The sequence below is a fragment of the Argiope bruennichi genome, chromosome 2 (genome assembly GCF_947563725.1).
Source record: "Argiope bruennichi chromosome 2, qqArgBrue1.1, whole genome shotgun sequence".
Lineage (NCBI taxonomy): Eukaryota > Metazoa > Arthropoda > Arachnida > Araneae > Araneidae > Argiope > Argiope bruennichi.
Window position 1 is genome coordinate 145,125,226 of NC_079152.1, and position 23,659 is coordinate 145,148,884.

The following is a 23,659-nucleotide window of genomic DNA, read 5'->3' on the forward strand; positions in this document are numbered from 1 at the left end:
AAGCTGATTAATGTACGTTATGTTGGAATAAATCTCATAAAACATATAATTTTTTTAAATAAAATTTTAATAAATTTATCTTAATTTTTCAAAATTACCGTTTTAATTATAATTGTTAATATATAAATATAATAAAATATAAATATTAAATATTAGTATCTGCTTTAAGGGTTTCAATCTCATCATAATTTACGAGGGAACTTTGTTCCATACATTCAGATCTTACGACGGCATACTAAAAAATAGCATTTTTGTTTATTGAGTAAAATAGCACTTTTTTGCACCTTTCTATTTCATTCATGCACTTTATAATTTGTATACCGAGTTATATTAGAATTACAATTAGATCATGCTTAGTTTTATAAATATTGTATAAATTTTAATTTTAATTTGTTGCAAATTATCATGACATGTGAATTTATCGGTTGAAATTGAAATGGGTGTATGCTGTTTTGTAATTTTTTTAAATTTTTTTTTTGTGTATAGATTTTAATTACATGTGGTAAAAACATTCAGTGATGCTTTTTCTTTTTATCAATTTTTGTAGTATAAAGTTTATAAGGAATTTTCACGTTGAATTGAAAAACTTTTTTTTTAATAGTTTTCTAGGAATTCAAAAATATTTCATGATAATTTATTGAAAATTAACTTAAAGTGCAATAATTAAAATAAGTCGGGAACGAAATAAGAAATAAAATGAAACATTTCGAGTTTCCAGTTTGCAAAGGCGTGAAAACTGTGACAAAATTTAGAGAATTAAAAAAAAAAAAAAACATTTTTTCAATAAAAGGAAAGAAAAGATGTCCTCTTATTCAAAATTTTAAATCGATATCGTTTCAGTTTTTTATTTTATTTTTAATCTAAATAATTTGATTCTTATAAAAATCTGCATAATAATTATTTCAGAAGATGTTAATTTTTAATTGTTAAGCTAGAAATCGAACTGAAACTTTAATCATATTTACACAAAAGCGAAACTCTTTGAGGAATGATAATGAATGCTTTAAAATTTAATATAATGATATTTGCTATAAATTATAATCGGAAATTTTTTCATTTATTAAAGGTTTGAATGATGAACAATCTTTTTGAGTTTATATTAAAAGTGTCGAATTAATTGTACGTGTGTGCTGAAAAAAAATTAATAACAATAGTTATTGAACGGTATCAGAAATACTGTATTATTTAAAAATATACAAGCGTTACAATAAATAAACAAAATTATTAATGCTAACGAGGCGCTATTTTGCATTCAAATGCTCATAATGTTGTGCAATTCGAAATGAAATTGAGTTCTTAATATACCTAGGGTAAGGTATTCTTTTAAATTTAGTTTTCTATGTAAATTAAATTTTAAGTTTGGCTAATCATCTAACAAATTTAGCATAAAATTCATCACAATAAATCAGGTCATTCTTCATATTTAGAAAGAAAAAAAAATTAAACTTTGATTTCATAAATAATATAATACGCTGCTCCATCGGGATTAAAAATGTTCCTTGCTACATTAACAACAAATGTCCTCCTCATCCTTAAGCTCTTAATACAAAATTTTGATCAAAACATGTTTACCATGTATATATTTGCTCAAACACAAATAAGTTTTATATCGCAATTAGGTAAATAATTTTCACTTTTAAATATATAAACATAGCAGAAAGTTATTTATATGAACTTAAATTTAAATTCCCTTTTTTGGCGTATCTTAATTTTCGCAGCTTAAAGAAAAATCTTTTTTTTGTGTGTGTTATTGCTGCGTTAGAAAAGTATGCGCAAATCTGGCAACGTTATTTTCTTCTTGCGAAAAAGTTGTTTTGCCACTTTCTACTAATATTTAACCCAGTTGCGTTGTTAGTTTTGTTCTTGAGAGTAAATATTTTATTTTGTTTATCTTTTCCAGCTCCTAGTTTCGTGAGTTCTATCCATCACGGAGATTACGTGTACTTCTTTTTCAGAGAAACTGCCGTCGAGTACATCAACTGTGGGAAGGTAAGTTTTGGATGACTTCATTTTTCCACGCATGAACTGAGCTCTTTAAGGTTTTAATTAATTTCTTTATGAACGAAGTAATATTGCTTATGAAAGAAATTTCGAAAAATTAGTTTGCTATGAAAGATGCAATATTTAAGTTTTTCTTATCTTAATTAATGCTTTTATTGATTGATTAATTTATGGCATGTACATGTTTATAAAAAATGGAGAGTTTTAAAAATCTAGATAAAATGGTACCAATTTAACTGTTGACACCATTGGATCACTTTTTAAAAGCAACCGCTTTAGCAATTAACTGTACAGTATTTTTTGCTCTACTATAACGATACGTTTTTTTTAATTATTATTCCGTCTGCGAAAAACACATTGGATCAAGTACAGATTGGATTTTAGTACACATCAAGTACATTGGATTTTAGTACTTGGGTAAAGCACTTGATGTATGTCCTATGACACCATGAATTCTGTATTAATACAATCCAATGTACAATAACTCCACAATGTTCTATATAATATCGCTCCAATTTTATTGGGCGTTTAGAGCTATTAGGATTGGTCTCATTGAAAATTCGCAACTTAAAGTCACCATTTGTTTGCTTATTACTTCCTTAATTCTCAAGTACAGAAAGAGAAAATATTGCAAATATTAAAAAATTCAGCTTAAAATTTCGTTGACTCACTTGTATTAAGCCTCCTTGAGTTCGAAAAAAACTTTTTTTGGAATTATGCCCTTCTGCAAAATCTGTAAATCAAAAGTAGGACAAACTAGACAAATGAAATGTAGTTTGTAAGTTCTACATCAAATATTAAATGCCTATTTGGACAAAATTAATCAGAATGGTTTATCAGTCCTGAAGTGTGCATGTGAACATGATTTAATTCTTTTTTTTTACTTATATAAACATCTCCTTTAAAAAACAACAACACTAGAACTATATTGGGACAGACCTCGTGATTTTGAGCCGCGGTTAGATGATGAAAACGACATACATCCGCACCCTCTCCCCTCTCCAAACTTCCACATCACCAGCAGAAGGACATTTCTCCACGACGAATTTAATGGCACCAGACCAACTTGCATGTCAGTTTTTTGGTGAAGATACTGAAGCCGAGATTTCCCATCATGCGACAGCGAATCTCGAACATGATTTAACCAACAAACGCAACAAGATAGCTTGATGAAATTTAATGAATGATATTATTACCGAACATCATTTAACCAGCAAATGCAACAAGATAGCTTGATGAAATTTAATGAATGATATTATTACCGAACATCATTTAACCAACAAACGCAACAAGATAGCTTGATGAAATTTAATGAATGATATTATTACCGAACATCATTTCACCAACAAACGCAACAAGATAGCGTGAGGAGGTTTAATACATGATATAATCACCAGAATTGAATATGCATATCAAATCCATCATCGAATTAACTATGTATTTACTGATACGGTATTTTGTTTCTGAGTGAAGAAGATTCATTAAAACTATTTCAAAGAATGCATCTTTAAAGCAAAATTGTAGGTCTGTATTATATTTTCGTTCAAATATGTCAAATGGAAGAAGAACTGTTCCAAAATGTGAACTGGGTTCTTTTCACAATATCACGAAGCTAAACCCCAAAATATGCCTTATTACAAAAATACATAAGAAAGTCGAACAAAGGTCCATCTCACCGGTATTAGAAGTAAAAGACTACCTTGAACTTGAGAGTATTATACTTATTATCTATTTTTGCAAATTTAATGAGAGAATATTCATTTTTTATTCCATATCCTGATCTAGCATATGGAACTTTTACTTTGTTACTTACTTTCTAAAAGGTCCCGACCTAATTTTCTATTAAAAACATTTACATTTCTGAATGGAAAAAAAAAAGATTTCGAACGATTGATTGTCTTATTAGCTATCAATATTCAAAGCGTGTTGATGTTCTTGCAGTAAGTATCCATCCATACCTCAGCAATCTGAAGCCAGAACGTTCTGTTAGTCCTGCCATTAATCAATGCCAATGTGAATATTGCGCTATAGCGTGATAAATCGCGTGGATAATTTGAAATACCTGTCTTTATGGTCCTCGATGATTGAACGCGCAATAAACTGTGAACCTTTGCAAGCGTAATTTATCATACACTATCCAGGCACACAAACTTTTGTTCTTGTGTATCATTTAATGAGAAAAATGGATTGCCAGGATACGAAAAATTGTACTGCAGCATCGATCCAGGGTCCCTATTAGGGCGCTTTAATAGTTGGCGCGATTTCCTTGTAAAAAGGAAATATCAGCAGCGATAACAGAACTCATTTGGTGTGACGTTCGAATTTGAACCCGAAATGTCATTAATTTGAAGAGTCATATTTCATTCCCGAAATAGAAGCTTCTTAATAATGGATGAACTGGAGACCCCGTGTAAGCCTTGTGCAAATCGAACGGATGGAATTTTCAAGCCTGCAAACGAGATAATAGTTTTTCATTTTTAGCAGACGGATTTTTTTTCTCTTATACTTTCGTTCGCTCGAAGAGAAGATCACGACTGTTAAATCATTTTAACGCAATGATAAATATCACGAAAACTAGAATCACGATCATTCGGAAAAAAAGAAAGTGAGTCGAATCATTGCTTATCTCGGCTGTCTTATTAGAAGTTACTCTATAATTTAAGTTCGGTATAAAATTTAAGCTAAAACATTTAAATATTGTTTTGCAAACATCTTTTCTTCCTCCAGAAAATTAACAATATGTAATTTTGGAGCTCTTAGTAATTTTTTTTTCTTAAAGTGATAAGGCAGTTAAGAAAGTATGGATCATGTTCAGCATAATGTAATAAAAGAGCAGTTGTAAAATTGAGATTATTTTAAAATTCTGAAACATTTTTATTATTTAAATTTCTTCAACTTTCTTAATTCCCCTCAATAATCGAGATGAATGTGTATATTGGCGATCTACAGGTCATACTGTCTGACCTGTTGTTAACAATTGTAGTACATATATCCGTAGAGGATGGGAATATGCACCTCGGAGCACTTTTTTTTTTGAAATTTTGTTTAGAATTAATTAAAAATTATTAATAAGTTTAAGTTATATCTTGCTGCATAAATTTATGGGACTTCCAAAAATATTATTACACAAAACTGAATTTTACGTTTTTTCAAAATTTAAAAAAATTGTCTTTTTATATATTGTAATCATCAAAAATTTGAACTAGAAATTTTAATGAATCTCAACGTTTTAGACATCACTGAGTTCGAAAAACACATTTTTGGAAAATATCTGTCTGCTTCTATTGTGTTTTTCTGTGACAAATATACTTCAAAAACGCTTTGATCTAGAGGGATGAAATTTGGTATATGGTCCTTACATCAAATTTGTAGATTTCTATCAAATTTTGAACAAATTTCGTTCAGAGAAAGTTTATCTGTCCGGCTATTCGAATATAAATTAATGCAATAATTACAAAATAGAGAGCTGGATAGATGAAATTCGGTACACAGATTAAAATCTACAGTGGATACAATTACCGATTTTGAGCCAAAAACAAAACATCTGTACTTTTAGAAACATGTAAACGCGATAATTCAAAACCGCAAAGATTTAAATATATCAAATTTGGATTTTGTGTACGCAATTATGGTTCTGTGTCATATTTTTGTTTCAATCGTTTGAGAAAAGCGTATCTAAAACATAAATTCGATTTTCGGATACTATTAACGCATGCCAGGGATGAATCGCTAAAAACTCGCCAAGAACACGATAACTTAATAGAAATTCTAAATTCGCGCCAAAGGATAATATTTTGTAACTATTGTACGCCAATTTCATGGAAGACGTTTTCTGGAACAACACCTTTATTAAATAGTACATGAGAAAGTTTAAGGGAAACTACTACCGTTGATTAAGCACAGTTTTCGATAGCTTACTCGAAATATTATTAGTTATTGGTTTCATATTGAATTCTTCTAACCATATCTTTAGTATAAAATGTTATTCACTATTTATTACCCTCTCCAGACATATTTTCTAGTAAATTGTTTGTTAACATCGTCTAATGCCTAAATGAAGCGATAGTTCTCGTCGCACAATCTCATTATACCTCAACAATGACACATTAAGTATTAAATATGCTTTTTTTGCCTCGAAAGGTAATGTTCTAAACAATCTCGTTGCCATTTCCAGGCGGAATGCCTTAAAGTGTTGTCTGGACGACAAGGAAATAAGGAAAAGAAATCGGTGTGTAAGGGGAGGGGCTCGGTGGAAAGTTCTAGAAAAATGCATGGGTGGATGGGGGAAGATAGGAGGGAGATTGTTCCACAAAGTTTATGTAGCGAAAATGTTTCCGCGACATTTGCCGGGGGGCGTTAGACCTCATCAACGAGCTCAAAGTAATGAGATCGTCCAACCTCAGGAAGTGGAAGGGCATTTTTTTTTTTTTTTTTTTAAAGGCGCATTTTCTCCCCATTGATGCGTTCATCTTATTCCCTGGCATCTTGTGTTAGGCGTATAATAGTGGAACAGAGGTTATTCCTTAAATAAAATAAATATATCTATATATAGCAAAGAAGTTGATTAAATATGTGAGCCCTCTTTCTTATTGCAATTCATTCAATGCATTTTGTTTTTAAATTTTTGCAAATGCCTGCTTGCAGTTTTTTAATTTTAGACATTTCATGACATGAAAATTTACGTGACAAATGTATATTCTAATGCCGTTTAGCATTGAACTTTCCTTTGTTTAAAGTGTTTCCCAGATATTCAAAATGAAATTTTTTATTATTTTTTTAATTAGTATTTTTTAATCAGTATTTTTAAAATTAAACTGGCACATTCTATATAACATGGATCACGTGAAAGTTCATTCCATTTCAATGATGCCAATTAAATAAATGGATTCAAAATTCATCTGTTAAGGAAGGGAAGTACAAACCAAAATCACTTAGCGAACCATAGTTGGAAATGGTACCTGGATGAGCTAGATGGCAGTTGGATTTCATCGTAAACTCATTTAAAGTGCCGCCATCTTTCGGAATACATACAATTTACTCATGCTGAAATGGTAGTAATATTGGCTTTATTCAAGAACCTTCATTACAGCTCCAAATTCGTGCGAAATACTTAGTATTTCTGAAATGATTTGTCAGTCCATATTTACCTTCGTGAGTGGTAAAACATTAAAAAGTTTTTGGGAATTTGATGCACACATATTGTATTTTGAAGAAAATTGCGAAATTACCCATTTTTACGAATATATGCCTGTAATTTTGTGTGCTATCGTGTATCTTCTAACTTCAATCTGACAACATTTTCATTCGTACATGTGATTCTAGCTTGATTCTGTGCTTTCTATCATGAACAGTTTGAATGCTAATTTTCATTTCATTTTCTTGCGTTCCATTATGTTTCATTAATTAAATACATTTTAAAAATTACTCATAAAAATCAAGTTTAAAATTGAAATCAAATATTTTGTAATTAAATTTAAAATTTAAGACTAATTAAATGAACTTGAAGTAGATATTACTTATACACATCCAAGCTCAAAAATTAAGTACATGTTTCTGCAAGCATGTATCGCACTGCATAATTATGTTTGCTGCTTCTTCATTTACTTTAGCGCTTAATTGATAAAGTTGTGAATTTTATGTACAATCAGAACTGAATTTTTAACTTTTTTTAGTGTTGCTATTTGATACAAAATTCCATAATTGTGATTTTAAAATATACGCAAAATTAACTTTACTATTTATAAAAATGAAATTTAAAATTCTAAATGCGTAAAAACAAATGTTAATAATAAAAATAATAAACAAAATGTACCCGTTACCTGTGTGGTGGAAATCAGGTCTTTTAATATAATTTGTTGGTTAAATCTTAGATAGTAGTTCTTTAATACCAATTTGCATTTATTACAACCAGCCTTATTACCACAAAATTTTCAACAGTTGTGTTACGATCTTCAAAATATTGTTCGATATTCAGAATATCGAACAATATCGATGAGATATTATACAATATCTTGTGTTATTAATAGCGAACACACCAATTACTAAAAAAATCGTTTATTTATAATGAAAAAGAAATAATTTACATCAGAATGGCTGATAACTTTACCAGTTTTTAAATACAAAAATATTTATAGTAAAATTCTTTTGCTAAATGCTATTTAAATCAATAAATATACCGTCTCTATACATTATTTATAATGAATTGGTGTAAAAAATTCGTTTTTCATTAAGGAATCATTTGAGCAATTAGCTGATAACTCTACAAATTCTTAAGCACAAAACATAACAACATCATATAAAAAGTTGCCAACCAAATGCCAGTTATTTTACCATAAAGTCACTTCAACAACTTTAAAACTTGCCTTACAACTTAAGACGTGTGCATAAATAAATATTTAACAGCGTTGATAGCTTAAAAATATCCTTTTATTAAGGCAAATGCATAAAAATGAGACGACGTCATCCCTGATACTTCGCTTCGAAGAGTGAAGTTACCCAGGAAACCTGAAGTAAGAAACAAAAGGTATTCTCTGCCGCCACACAGTTGAACGGTGTCAGAGCTTGATGAAGATTAATCGTTTCTTTCCTATCGATATCGCAGATGTCTGAACAAACAAAGAATAAAGAGAGAAAGCAATCGTTTGGGTTAAAAGAGAAGTCATGTATGTTTCCAAGCGGGAAACAAGCTGTATGAAATGTCTTGCTAGCTTCGCTCGGCTCATTATTGTAGAAGTTTTCAAATGCACTTAGTAGATCAGATTCCTGTTTGGTTAAATTTTAAAAAAAAGTTTATTTAGTAAGCTAAATATTAAGTAATTCGTCTGTTTCTTTTGGTTTTTCCTATTGTTTCTTTGTTTGTAAAAAGGAAACATGCCTATGTCAGTTTGAATTAAATTAAATAGACGATACAACGGTAAGTCATTACATGAAACGTTGCTTTCTACTTTAATGTACTAAAATTACTTTATTTTTTATTGCTTCTTTATTTACTTTGACATTTTGATGAATCATCACGCTTCAAACCTACGAGTCTTAAAACAATAAATTTAAAACATATTTGTGAACTCAAAAATGCTATGAACTATGTAAATGTAATTTCGCTCTCGATTTTCTCAACAAGGTATTTATAGAGTTGTATCAAATTTTCGACCGAATCCTTGAAGGAATTGAATATTTGTCGATTTATCGACTGCATGTGAATGCAACAATTCAAAAACGCAAAATATTAAATAAATGAAATTTAGTCGCTAATCTTAACAGTATAGATTTGTATAAAGTTCTAAACCCAATTGGTTTAAGGAAATGAATCCAAACTGCATAATAGATTTTCAATACACAACATGCACAAAATGCACCACATTGTGTAAATTGTATGAAAAGTCGAGGGGAGAAAAGTCCAATTGCTTTTAAGTAAAATGCTTATGAAAATTCGATATTAATAGCAAGCATCAATGTAATATTATATTGAGCCAAGCATTTTTACTTCCTGATGTATCTTCTTCTTTAAAAGGGAAAGTATTGTTACCCTAAAAAAAATTCAACATCGAGATTGTGTCTATATACACGATAATTCAAAAAGGCTTTAATCTGTACAGATGAAATTCAGTATGTGTTTTTTATAATAAATTTGTATGTTTCTATTAATTTTGTAAGAAATTCATTCGTATGAAGTTTGTTCGTCTGTCCAAGAGCAAATGAACACTGTAGCTGTAAAACAGATAAAAAGATAAAGTATAGTTCACATTTCAACGTCTAAATTGTAGATCTGTATCATATTTGAACCAAATCCTTCGACAGATTGATATTTTGTCGATCTGTACAACTGTATGCATGTACTCAAACATGCAACAACTCAAATAAATTAAATTTGTACGAGATTTTGTTATTAAAATTATAGCTCCATATCATATTTTGGTTTCATTGGATTGAAAAAAAACGCAGCTCGAAATATATATTCTATTTTCTTCACTATATTACGAAAAGATGGGAAATTAATACGCGAGACTCTGAAAATAAAAATCTGAGTACATGAGTAGTGTGGTAATTCGGAAAGGCCCATTATTTTTATGGTTTGAAATGGAGGTTAACAACTTTAGAATATCTGAGAAAACATTTAGCGAGGCCACTCCAGCTGGTTAAATATGAGATAATTTTGCCTGATATCCTCATATTATTTCACGCGATATCGCCATTATATTTCAAATGTAGTTACGCATAGCATATATTATCAAAATACGTGCCATTTCACTCTAATGTGATGTCACGTTTCTTTCCACTTTCTAGATTATGCGCAATTGATTCTAAAATTAATTGGCAGAGCGCATGTGTGATATATTATAACAGCATAAACTGACTTCAAACTGCAATATATCCACACAATGTGTTTCGTGATTTAAATGCCATAACGTTATAACCCAATGTAACCTAATTTTCGTGACAATTCTTACTTAACAATTCTAACCATCATCAATTTGTCTTTGGTTAAAAATAAAAACAACTTAAAGGACTACTGAATCATAACCAGCCTCACTCTGTTAGAATTCACATCGAATATTCTTTTTGTAATACATTCTTCAATTTGTAACTGTCCCTACGGATGCATATGAAATTCATTATAACTGAAGTGCAGTGAACATTGAGAACTGAGCTATTTGCAATTCTATTCGAGCATTGTAAACATTTAGTTGCAATTCTCAAACCTTATTTTTCTCGCTTCATGGATATGTTACTAAATGATTCAGGAGGAAATTTAACCTTCAAAAACATCAAATATAGACTGGTAATGATTTTTCTTCTAGGATATTTAGTTGCAATTTTCAGATGCATTTTTCTGTTATGTTACTGAGGAAAATAGATTTCCGAGCAGTTATGTTTTTCTGTCGATATAACTAGACTGAGCACTTGAATTCCTTGTGGTGCTTATTATCCAGATTATGGCAGACAATTTTATGCATGCTAAACTAAAGTGAATTGAATTGGAAAAGATTTATTTGATTTATAATCTGGAATAAATAGCTAGCTTTTACTTGAGGTAGCATTAAATCTCTAAACTGTTTTAATATAACGATACTAAGAATCAGACTTTCTTTTGATTTCTTTTTTTTGTTTTTTTCGAAGAAAATTTAATTTAATGAAAATTGCTATATTGAATAAATAAGCGGCGTTCTGAAATTTTGTGATGAGATGTGAAAAGATGCTTTGAATTATGGATTGATAATGTTTATCTGAGAGAAGTGTGTCTCCATGTTATAATATGTGGTGTTTTGAAGAATGGGATTTTAAAATTCCATTTTGTACTTGATGAAAAAATACTAAAATGGTCTATTTTCTTGGAATTTAGAAAAAAAATAGTTTTGCTTTTAAGATGCAATAATTGGTAAATATTTTTCACTTTACTATTGGAAAATAATAACCTCAGAAATACCTACTGCACTAATAACCATTTTAAGCTCAGTCCTGCAGTGGTTTATTAGAAGAAGCATCGGGTAATTGACTCAATTAGAAAAAGATTTCACTTCAAGTCTTGAGTGCAATTGCCAATCTTCCTTTTGGTTTATTGCGATATTGAATTATTTTGTTCATTGGCTAGCAGAAAAATATAATTCCCAAAGTCTGTTTTCATAATTCAGGTAGGTATTAAGTATGGAGGAGATTCATCAAAATATCGAGCTCAAATGTTTTGAAGATTTTGATTGTTTTTGATAATACTGGGTGATCCAAATTAGAGAAGAGCTGTGAAGCATCTCTTGCGTAAAAACTGCAGATTGGATGAAATTTTGCATATATATTCGTCAAAGTACACGTTTTTGATTGCAAGGTAGAAAAATATTGCACATATTTTGCAAACATGTGGGGGAGATTGACGATCTGATGGTGGTAATTTGCATAAAGTTTAAATATTTGATTTTTGCCTGTATAAATATGTGGGAAGAATTTTTTAACTGCGATTTTAATGACTGTGGCACTATTTTTGCCATGAATTGCTTCTGGTTAATTGCGTCTTTTACCTTAGAATGATCAAAGTTTATGCCGCACTCAAGTCATTTTGCGAGGTAAAAGATTTACAGGAAGTTCTCTTGGATATCAAGCCTCGACGAATGATTCTGTATTTTGAAAAAACTAATAATTTTGAAGTAAAAATTAGATGGGATATCAAATCAACTGAGAGGAGAGCTGAAGAAATTGCAATTCCAATTATTGAACAAGCAGCAACACATTCAAACGCAGCAACAGTACACATGCAGTTTCAATATATAAGAGAAGGTTTAAAGGCAAATAATGTAGATCATTCGATTTAGGAAACTATCGATTGATTTCGAAAAAAATAATTTTCTGTTGCGTCGCCAAATTGAGATTTATTACTTTCATTTATTTGGTGGACGTAATAAGGTAGGAACAGATGACGCATGCAATAATCCATTTTCGAGGGTGTTGATCTGCGGACAGATTACTCGCTGGTTGTTAAATGATTATCGTCGTTTATTGCAAGGTTCAGTGATGCTGCAATTGTTAGAATTGCACTAACTATTGAGCACGTATTAATTCAAAGATAAAACTTTTATGTATTGGTAAAATATAACATATTTTTCCTGCCTGGTTTGCTTATTTTAAACATATAAAAGGAAATATCTTCTTTTATTGGGTTATGGACATAAACCGTTAATTATTTCTACCTCCGTGTATACAATATACAAAAAGAAGGTATTATAATCATTAAAAAATGTCAGAAAGTGTTTTTTTTTTTTTGCAGAGTATTCCTCCTCGTTTTTTATGTAAAAATTCTTTCTTGACATTATGGGGCAGTAAGAAACAATTTAATATTAAAAATATATACCAGAATTAGTTTTAGAATTTTTCGCATAAATATAGATAATGTCTTCTCGTTTTTAACTGTAATATATCTTTTCATATACGACAATTTTGGAATATAGGGCAAATTTAACAAGTACTCAAAAATATGGTGAATTTGGTTTTCCCTAATTTCTTATTTATAATTCCCTTTTTAATTAATTAATAGTATCGAATGACTTAACGTCACTATCGCATGACAATTATAACTGAACAGGCATGGTGCATATTTTATTGCACTTTTTTCTTTTCCTGAAGTCATTTTTAATGTCCCCGAGTTGCTGATCCAAAACGAAATCGGCGAGCATTTGATATGAAAAACATTGCTATGAATTAGTTCCAAGAGTTTTCTCACAGAACTGTTGCTAATAACCTTCATTTTTATAAAGTGAAAAATACTTATAAATTCAAGTAACCACAAGTTTGCTCTTTTGTATTTGGCAACATCATTAATGTCTCAGTGTTATTGAACTGGGGAACATCCTCATTAAACATGAGCCTTTTTCGAGATGAAATACAAATTTGATGGAAGGATTTTTTTTATTTCAATCACATATGAATAAATATTTGACATATGACATACTCACATATGAAAGCAGAATACTTGTTTCACACGTTACTTAAATATTTTGCAAAGTTTATATATATTTTATATTTATTATTGCTAGATTCTTCCCGATCTTTACTATATATATATAATTGATAAAAGAAATTTTATTACTCATTTCATATGCTAGGTTGCTTTCAAATACATCTGGAATTTTGTAAATGTTTTCTAAATGTAAATAAATTGTCATTTTCCGTTGAACAAACAACGAATTTCAAGTGATTGACGCTACAGAATCCATTTCATCCGGTTCAAGTACGTACAGTGCATTCGCGTAGCTCTTGATTACATGCATTCAAAACTGTCAACAAAGATAAATAAATTTATTATTTTGCTACTATTGGGAGATTCTACTATAATTCCACCAGTATAATCACTATAGAAGAATGCATTAAAATCCCGAATCATTGCAGAAATTGTTGATTGTTAGTTTTGTTTGCGCTAGATCTTTGTTATTTAAATGGATGCTCCATTATGATCATGTGCCGGCTCTAGGGCCCTTCCCAGTGCCGTATTCCTGTTCCGTTTCTTTAACCAGCTCATTCCCTTGATTTTATTGTTTTCCCTGGATGAAGAACTTGATTCGATTCGCAAGTTCTGAGGAAGTACAGCAAACGAAAGTATTCCTATGCAAGGACAGAAAGAGATTTTCAATTCACATATATAACTTTGTACGAACGATGGCAGAAGCTCATAGTTAAATTACTTCGTAAGAAGTGCCAATAAATAGCTTTTATATGTATTAATATTCGTGTAGTAAAATAATATACAGATTGTTTCAACGCATTAAAATAAAAATAGAATCCTTATTCACCATCTAGCTGTTTATTGCAAGATTTATGAGCATTGTTAATTTTGTTTTGCTGCATCTCGAGTTTTCACATTTTAAAGGATTTACGTCTTGCTGTATTAGCATTTGAATTATATTACACAGTTATAGTGTGATAAAAAATCAAATGGTTTCACAGGCATTTGAAAATATTTGTAAACATTACAACTAAAACGCAATTAAAAAAACAGCTGCTTTGAAAAACTCAGAGTAGTTCCTTATGGCAAAAAGTTTAATATTGTCGTAAAAGGACAATCTGCACATAGGCTGTGTGGTTCAGAAGTAAAGTATGCACTTGCAGAGCATAAGGTCGGGGATTCGAATCCCAGCCAAGTCGCATTAATTTAACGCTTGAACTTTAATTTAAATTTTTCATTATTCATTTGTTAATGTTTTAGAAGTTTCAAGAACTTTCTATAACCTTCTTTATAATTCTAAATTATTCTGTAAAGATATAAATTCTGAGTTCCACCAGCAATGGAATCAATTCTTCGCCTGCATGTTGAGTTGCTTATAGCTAATAAACTTGATATAGTGTTACTTTGTGACTTGTTATTCCTTGCGTCTTCGTGACAAAATTATATTGAAGAACATTTATATCCAATGTCTTTATTTTTTTTTCTATAAAAGAAACGCATTCTATGTATCTTGTTTTATGAAAATAATGATTTTCGCATTCTTTATTTATTGAATCGCATGTATTTTTCAGGCCGTGTATTCGAGAGTGGCTCGAGTGTGCACCAAAGATAAAGGCGGGCCACACAAGTTCCGCAATCGCTGGACATCTTTCCTTAAAGCGCGACTTAATTGCTCCTTGCCGGGAGAGTTTCCCTTTTACTTCAATGAAATTCGTAAGTATAATAGCGTGCTTTCATCTTTTAGATTACAAATGGCTGAAATCTCAAAGAAACCTATTAAAACAGGAATTCTACATAGAATAAAATAGTGTCTTACCTTCTCAAAATTTTAATGCATTATTCATACAGGAATTAACCTATTTGATTCGGGAATTTATGGTTTTGACAAATGCTGAACGTCAAAATTAAAAATACCTGAAAACATTCTCAAGATATCCGTGGATATTAGTATTAATTTTTAAATCAAGTCTAAGAAAACTTTTCAGGGTACCTCAACATACATGTTTGCTCTAACAAATAGGTTGCATTAATCATTGCCAAATAGCTATTTGTGAACTTATATTTCTAGTTGGGGATAATGTATTGGAGTATACGTTTTTGGAGTCAGCAAATACATCATTGAAAAAAAAATACGATTTATGTAGTTTGCCGTTCATATTTGGTAAAAATATATTAACCCTTTACACTCGGGTGGTGCTTCTCACTCATCATTTAAGACGGTGCATCATTTTGATGTTTTACTTAGTTATTTTTCAATTTTGATTGTTAGAAACGCCTACAGAATGGTAAAAAGATGTAGGTTAATTTTTCAAGGAAATTCGATTTAAAACAATTACATATATTTATTTTTCAGAACAATAAACCAATCTTAGTATTAAGTGAATAATTATGCATCGAATTACTTTTCCGAATACAAAGGGACAACAATAATTTTGAACAATAAAAATTCCACTCTATTGAATTGAACTGAATTTTTTAAATTTCATTATTTTAAACCTACCAATGTCGCCTGATAAATGAAGAATCTTCTTTAGGGTGGCCAAAATTTTCCAAAATAATGAAATTCAAGTTCCAAAAATTAGGATATTTTATTAAATTGTAAAATAGGCCTGGAAAATTATATCAAAGTTTTAGACTTCGAATTTTTTTATATATTTAATCTGACTCAAATAACATGAAACATAATTCTTTACATTTTTTAAAAGCATTTTTCCTATATGAAGTGTATGCGCACATTTGATAGTTTAGAAATGAGCTGTTACGCTATTTCCTTTTCCTGATTATCCAAAGTTTTTACGCATTTTAAAACTGAATTCATTGTTTTATCATTTATACAGTTTAAAGAATAACTACTAATGCGAACAAGTGCTTCCTTATTATTTCTCTATTACGTACCAAAATATTCCTCTTCTTTGTTTTATTCATATTCATTTGTATAACTTTTTCGTGTTCGTGACTTTGTTTTTCAGTTTTGAACTAAAAAGTGAGGAAATAAATAAGGGAAACTTTATTATAAAAAAAATGCAATGTTTTCAAATTTTAGCCCCCCCCCCCTTTTTGTTGAATAATTTTCGTCTACAAACTAATTTTACGTAATTTGTGTTGCGAAGAATGCAATAAAAAATTATAGATAAAGAAACTAAGTTTTAACTAGGCTATATATGTGAAATCGGTTTGATAGTTAAATCATTGGAACAAACCAAAGCAAATAGGGTTTTCTACTTTTAAGTGTCTGCTCTTTACTAACCAAAGGAGATAAAAAAATAAAATCATTTGGTTATTTAACAATCTGACCAAGTATCCAAGTCTTAATATTATTATTTATTGAAACGCTTAAATAAATAGATTATTTATTAATTATTAAATAGTAAAACTGAATAAATGTTACACAAATATCAGCACACAGTTGTAAATAGTGACATATTATCGAAACAAACACAATTGTTCATTTAAAAAAAATTATATTTACTAATATTTTACTGAAATTTTATTACTAATATTTAGGTTAATTGTTTTTAGAACAACCCTCTGTCGCCTTTTCAATATTGGCATTGCTGCGTTATTGTTTTTTAAAATGTAGTTGGTTAGAACTATTTAATAGCGGCTATCTTTTAAGAATGAAGTAGTGCTGCAAAAAATATTTGACGAAAATACAATTAAAATGTAACTTAAAAAACAATTTCACCTCTAAAGGCCCAAAATTTTTAAAGGTAATTATCTGAATTGCTTTTTCTTAAAATTATTGACACTTTTTTTTATGGATGAATAATTAGTTCAAAAAATACGAACTAAAGCAGATGAGTTTATGTATGGCAACATGAAAGCGAAACGGAACCAAATGTTAATTAATGAGAAAGCGAAGAAAAACAAATAAAAAGTTCAAAGGTCAGCCTTGTTTTAGATGGAGGAGGAAAAAAAAAAACAGTTTTATCATGCACCAAAGATAAGAATAGTAGAGCCATCTTTAAATTCAAAAAGAGGAATCTTTCGTTCCACTTCTGGTAAGTGAACGAATTATGATGCTTTCAGAAGCTGGTCTTCTACAAACTTAAAGTGTTTGTTTTTTACTAATTGATTCATTTTCTATTTTCCTTTTTTATTATTATTTCCATTTTTATAGTTCATCGACATCTTAGTACTGTAAATTAAGAATAATAACAAGAAAAAGAAAAGGCAAGCATTTGAAAGAATTTCAGGGCGTATTTCAGTCCCAAAAGAAAAAGTCGCCATTAGATTTAACAAATTCGTTATGAAAGTTCTAAGCTTTTACTTTAATGTATAGTCGAAAAATCACGAAGTTATTCCTAAAATGTTCTTTAATATCGTCCTAAAGATTTTGTTTAGTTTGCCAGAAAGAAAAGGGGCGGAAGTTCGTGATCTTCTATTTATCGTACTAATGAAACTATTTTCAATAATTTGAAAACAGAGAGAAAAATTAAAAAAAAACTATACAATTAATAAAATAGTATAAATTAATAAATAAACAATCAATCGAAAAAAATATGATAAATCAACTGCAAATAAACTTGCACACCAATTTAATTCAGTAAGACATTTATAAATTTCACATTTATTTTGAAACAAAGCTTTATCAAATTTTAGCTGCTAAAAATCACAGTTATGTTTTTCATGTTCCTTAATAATTTCACAGATCTACAGCTATGCTAAGTAATATTATTAATTTGACAATAAAAATCAATCTATTCCGTTTTATTTCTTGAAAAATGCTACAGAAACTCAGAAAGAAAAAAAAAGAATGGTAAATAGAGCTTTACTTCACTTTGCCGCTACATTAAAAGGTACTTCCGATTAACATGCCTGCATAGCCGAGGAAGAATTCCATTCCGTTCTCTTCTTTTATGTTCCCTGATTCAAAGAAATCGCTCTTTTAATCACCCAGCTATTTTATGGGTTTAATGGGCTAAGTAAATAACTAACTTCTTCCATCTTTGTGGACTGCCGGTTCATCCATTTTCCTTAAGAGAGGATTAAGTTTAAGACAGGAGAGCTATTTGTTGTGTGCTTCGGTATTCGCGGGTAACCACGGCAGGAACCAATCGCTGGAAGTCTTAATCCTTGGACCAAGAGTCTTAAAACAGGGGAAGATTAATTCTTGTCCGAAAAGAATGCGATAATAATGGCCAAGTGCTGCGTCAGCCTGATAGCGGAACATTTCTCCGGTCATTTGCCGCCGAATAACTTTCTGCCTCCCGCAATCACTGCGGCAACTTTGCCGGGAAATTTGTAGTCTTGATCCAAAAATGGAGCTTAAGATAGCATTACCACGTCAGACAACTTGTCTTATATTTCCATGGTGTTGCTGGTCTTTGCAGTTTTAGTTTGTAAACATAGAAACTTTCTTCAGGCTGCTAGGAAGGTCAAGTACCGGCTTAGGGACTGAATAAATATTTTCGAAGTAAGGTACGGGGATTGTAAACATCGGCTTTTGACAAAAACGCTGTAATTTTAATATTCTTATAATCATAGCTCATAATTTGTAATGTGTTAGAGCCATTGAAATTCTCTGCTCAAATGCTTCTTCTCAGGCCTCGTTAGAGATGATACATTTTACTTTACATCACTAAATATTAGTCCATATATTAAATATTTAAATTTGAAAAATTCATTGCAGTAAAAAGGGAATATTGCAGAATATTGAAAAATTCATTTCAGACTAGTTTTTAATTTTTACTGTGCACATAATGGTGGTAAACTCCAGCTTTGACTTTAGTTATTGCTAATATAAACAACAAAAAAACCCCACTACACATTAAGAAAAAAAAGAGGAACGAAAATTAACCATCAATTATTTAAAGGAGCGATAAAAATAATAATCCAAATTAATACTAAAACTCATCATCCAAAGCATTAGCTATTACTAATCATTTTTATCTCGGTGATTAGAATCAGTTTCTGAATTGCCCACGGATTGATCAACTACTGGTTTTAGCTCCCTCTAGAAGTTTCTTTCTTTCGCTGATTTTCATTCAACCATCTACTACTAACAGTCCTTCTATCCTATAAGGATTATTCGTTTAATTACAATTTCTGACCTCCCTAGTTTCCAAACTGAATGGTCGGCAAAATTTCGAGTAAGACATCCATATTATTCTTTAAGTACCACAATGCATTCTCCACGAGGAGGACAGGAAAGTTTTGTGGCATTTCCACATTTCTAATTACTAAATCTGAATTCAATATATGATTTATAATTCTATGGATTAAGTGTTCTTTTTTCTTGATCCAGTTTATTTCGATTCATATTCAATTGTATTTCAACTTAAAAATTATTAATCCTTGAGTAAACATCTATTGAGAACACTTTCCATACCGATGCACATTCACTGTAAATGTAAAGCTTTTAAAAATGTATATGCTGCTAAACATTTCAAAAGCTAATTTATTACAGTATCTTAAAAGTGAATAAATCAATAGCATCCAATAAGATTTTCATTTCAAAGCAGTATTAGATGCCTCCATAGCAAAATCATATATAAAATTATTGACATTTCATTTTCTTTTTATTTTTGAAATTAGCGAAATTCAGAGTATCAGTCGCGGATCTGGAAAAAAAAATGAACTTGTTTCGTTAGCCCTTAAAAAGCAAAACCAATAAAAACATCCAAATTAAAAATATATAAAAAGCACTCTTTTACTTCGATTTCTATCGATTTTATCAAGAGGAAAAATGACTCACAGCTCGCATTTAACATCAAAGAAGAATTAAAATTTGAAAAAAAAAGCTTTAAAAAAAGGGAATGAAGGGAAAGTGACGCCAAGGAGAAAGAGAGTTAAAAAAAAACCAAATAAATAAAAAGAGAATCCCAATCTTACAGAGGACTAGTGGTAGAGTTGAAGAACAAAACAGAGAAAAAAGACCATCTCTAGTTTTTGCCTGACTGCCTCTACTACTCCCTAATCTCCCCTCATGGAAAATACCCGCTCAACCGTAAACAGTCTCCTAGAAGAATTTGTCTTTCGCTTCTCTCTTTCTCTCTTACATACTTAAGAATTCCTTTCTATTGCCCTTTGTCTTTGACTTCCTCTTTCATCCTTTGTCTGTCCTTTTTCCCGCCATCTTTTGTTCTTGGGGACATATTTCCTCGTCAGTACCAATCACTTGTTTAGGCTACCTGGTGTACCTTGGGAGAGCGGCATTGTCCCGAGTTCGACGACTTCCCTCGTTCGAATGGTGTTTAGTGTTCCAAGATCAGGTTGAAAACGATTTTTCTTAAAAAGATTTTGATAAAGAGGATAAGAGGGCGAATGTTTTTGGTGAAAAAAGGCTCATTTTCCAAGAACGTTAGTTATTCATTCAACCTTCACTCGTTCGCTTAAATCGTGAATTTGTTCGATTTAAACTGGCTGTTTTTCGAAAAATTTTGAAAGAAATGAAACAGCTCCAATTATTTAATTCCGCTGCAATGAAAATTTACAACTGATGGAAATCTTTTAGCGTTTCGTTTCTATGAATATATATGAATGGATAGCTAAATAATGTCTTCTAAAATAGTTAGTTGTTATGCTGCTCCGAATGGGATCAGTTCTAAGTTTTTCAACATTTAACATGAAAGTTAAATATAAGTCACATCCTCCCGCACAAAAAAAATCTCATTAATTTTAACAGAAAATCATACTATATAATATAGTAATACATAGTTCTTAAATATGCAGTTATTTGCAATGTATTTTCTATTTTATTCTTTGTTCTTTTCATTGTCACATTTTGTGCTTTGTATTCCTAGAATCACTGAAGATAGATTTGGACTTCTATACACTTTAAAATCACAATAGATTATGATTTAAAGTGAGTGCTACGAAAAATGAACTTTGGTTCTATATTCCATCTTTATACTTATCTCTCCATTTCATCCTTTTACCCTTACCCTGACATCCTCGAAGCCCTCTCGGATGATTAGTCACTGCCCCCCCCCCCCCCAATATTCCTTATCAGTATTTGTTTAGACATTATCTTGCCATCTTATTTCGGAAAGTGGTGAAAGCGTCAGTTTAGCAAAGACTTTTCCGTCCTGGTGACTTTTAATTGGATAGTTCAGGATGCACACTGTTTTTCTTAAGAAAGATAGGAAGTTGATAAATATCAGATAGAAAAACTAATTTTCTTATTAATAGTGGTAATAAGTTCAGTCAGTGTTAAAAAATTTCATCTATCGTAATTTTTTATTTCATTTAACTGTCCAACTTATACTATATTTTGGAGAAATCTGCAAATAAATCATTATTTTTAGTTCTAAAGTTCTGGTATCCGTAGAATGTAAATATTCATTTAACCATGAAGAAATGTAATGTTGTTTTAAAAATGCCTAAACTGATATGCGTGACTAGGTTCTTTGTTCTTTAAAGTACCTGTTTACTGATTTCGTCGCTAATCATTTAATTTGATATTGAGTTTCATGTGATTTCTTTCATATCATTTGATAATATCTCTTATCCTATTCATTCAGTTTAGTTTATTATAATATTTTCAGGTTTCTTTATTATTTGAAATTTTTTGAATACTATCTTAATTTCCGTTTTTAAAAAAAAACGAGAAATTTTTCAATAACGAGTTTAGCAAACTTGAATCTGGATGAATTCTCACCCATTCCTCTGTGGTTTTAGAAAATTTTAAAAAATGTATGAAAATCTAGACAAAATAATTGATTTTAAGAGATAAATTAAAAATTTTCACCTCTTACAAAAGCTGAAGACATAATCGTAAATTGTTAAATAGATAAATTTCCTTTCACAAACTTTTTAAGATCATAAGAGCGTCATACATTTATAGATATATCAAATAGAATGGGATTTTTTACACTTATTTGAAATGTAACATTTTAATTTTAATGGAGCCAGTTTATAAAATATCAGTTACATGATAAACGTAATTGTGCATGCCATATAACTGTGCTTTATCTTACTTTATGCTGTGACTAGGGATTGCAATACCGGTATTTTGAGCTATTTGTACAATTTTGTAATACCGGTATTCACAAGTTTAAATACCGGTTTTTCGGTATTTACTAGAAATTTTTAAAGTTGTCTCCACTATATGTTCAGGGATCGCGAACATAGCAAAATAGTATACATTTTTGTTTTTATGTCTCCTTAACGGGCGAAATTAATTAGCTAATTAATGGCTTAATTAATTGCTTAAATCTAAATTAGTGAAATATGGATTATCCATGAAAGAAAATATTGTATCCATAACGACTGATGGGGCAACAATTATGAAAAAAGTTGGAAAGTTGATTGGTGCAAATCATCAATTGTGCTATGCACATGGAATTCAATTAGGAGTAATAGATGTATTAAACCAAAAAAATAAAGAACAGAAGAATCCAAATACTGTGGATATAGAAACTTCGGATTCCAACTTTGAAGAGAGTAAAAGTGAGAGTGATATTGACAATGAAGATAATGACAATGTAATTGTTGAAGAAGATACCGCTAATGACGATTAAATATTGATCTATCAAGAATTGCTTCCTATAATTTATAAAGTTCGAAAAATAGTTAAGATATTTAAACGTTCCCCTATAAAAAGGATATATTACTAAAATATATACTAACTGAAAATAAAACAGAATATATGTTAATATTAGATTCTAAAACACATTGGAACAGTTTACTACTAATGATGGGACAGTTTACTCCTCCAATCCAAAAAGCAATAATCGACTTAAACCTGTAAATTATTTTTTCAGATAGTGAATTCGACTTAATATCCAGAACTATATCAGCTCTACTTCCAATAAAACTGACTATTGAGGCATTATGTCAGAGAGATTCTAATAACATCTAATCCAACAATAAATTTCATGTTGCAGTCACTGAAAGAACAGCACACATCACTATCTAAAGAATTATATATTACATTGAAAAATCGCACAGAAGAAAGGCATACCGAAATAGAAAATGTCTTATGGTATTTACATAATTATAATTATTTTAAAAATGAAAATGAAAAAAGAAGAAAAGAAAATAACCTGTTCAAATCTGATTAAGTTTAGAGTAAATTTTCTTAAAATTTTTTACCCACAAACCTATCCACATTCAGAAGAATTCGGTTCAATTATCGAAGATTATGATGTCACTACTGTCGATAGTGAAAAGGAATTGTCTCTTGAACAAAAATTAGAATTAGCGATAAATAAAAAAAAATTCAACGAACCAAAATACAATACAGAAATCAGCTATATCCAAAACCATCCGACGAGAAATCGATTTATTTGA

General features: G+C 30.1%; 1 protein-coding gene across 8 annotated transcripts in view; it reads left to right on the top strand.

The window, feature by feature from the left end:
* Window positions 1–23,659, top strand: part of LOC129991030 (semaphorin-1A-like) — a 631,522-nt gene that overhangs the window by 543,986 nt on the left and 63,877 nt on the right. For all 8 annotated transcript variants that reach the window (XM_056098199.1, XM_056098198.1, XM_056098197.1 and 5 more), the window contains 2 exons: window positions 1,901–1,989; window positions 14,995–15,136. In XM_056098199.1, the coding sequence (XP_055954174.1) occupies window positions 1,901–1,989; window positions 14,995–15,136 (231 nt within the window). The remainder of the gene's footprint in view (window positions 1–1,900; window positions 1,990–14,994; window positions 15,137–23,659) is intronic.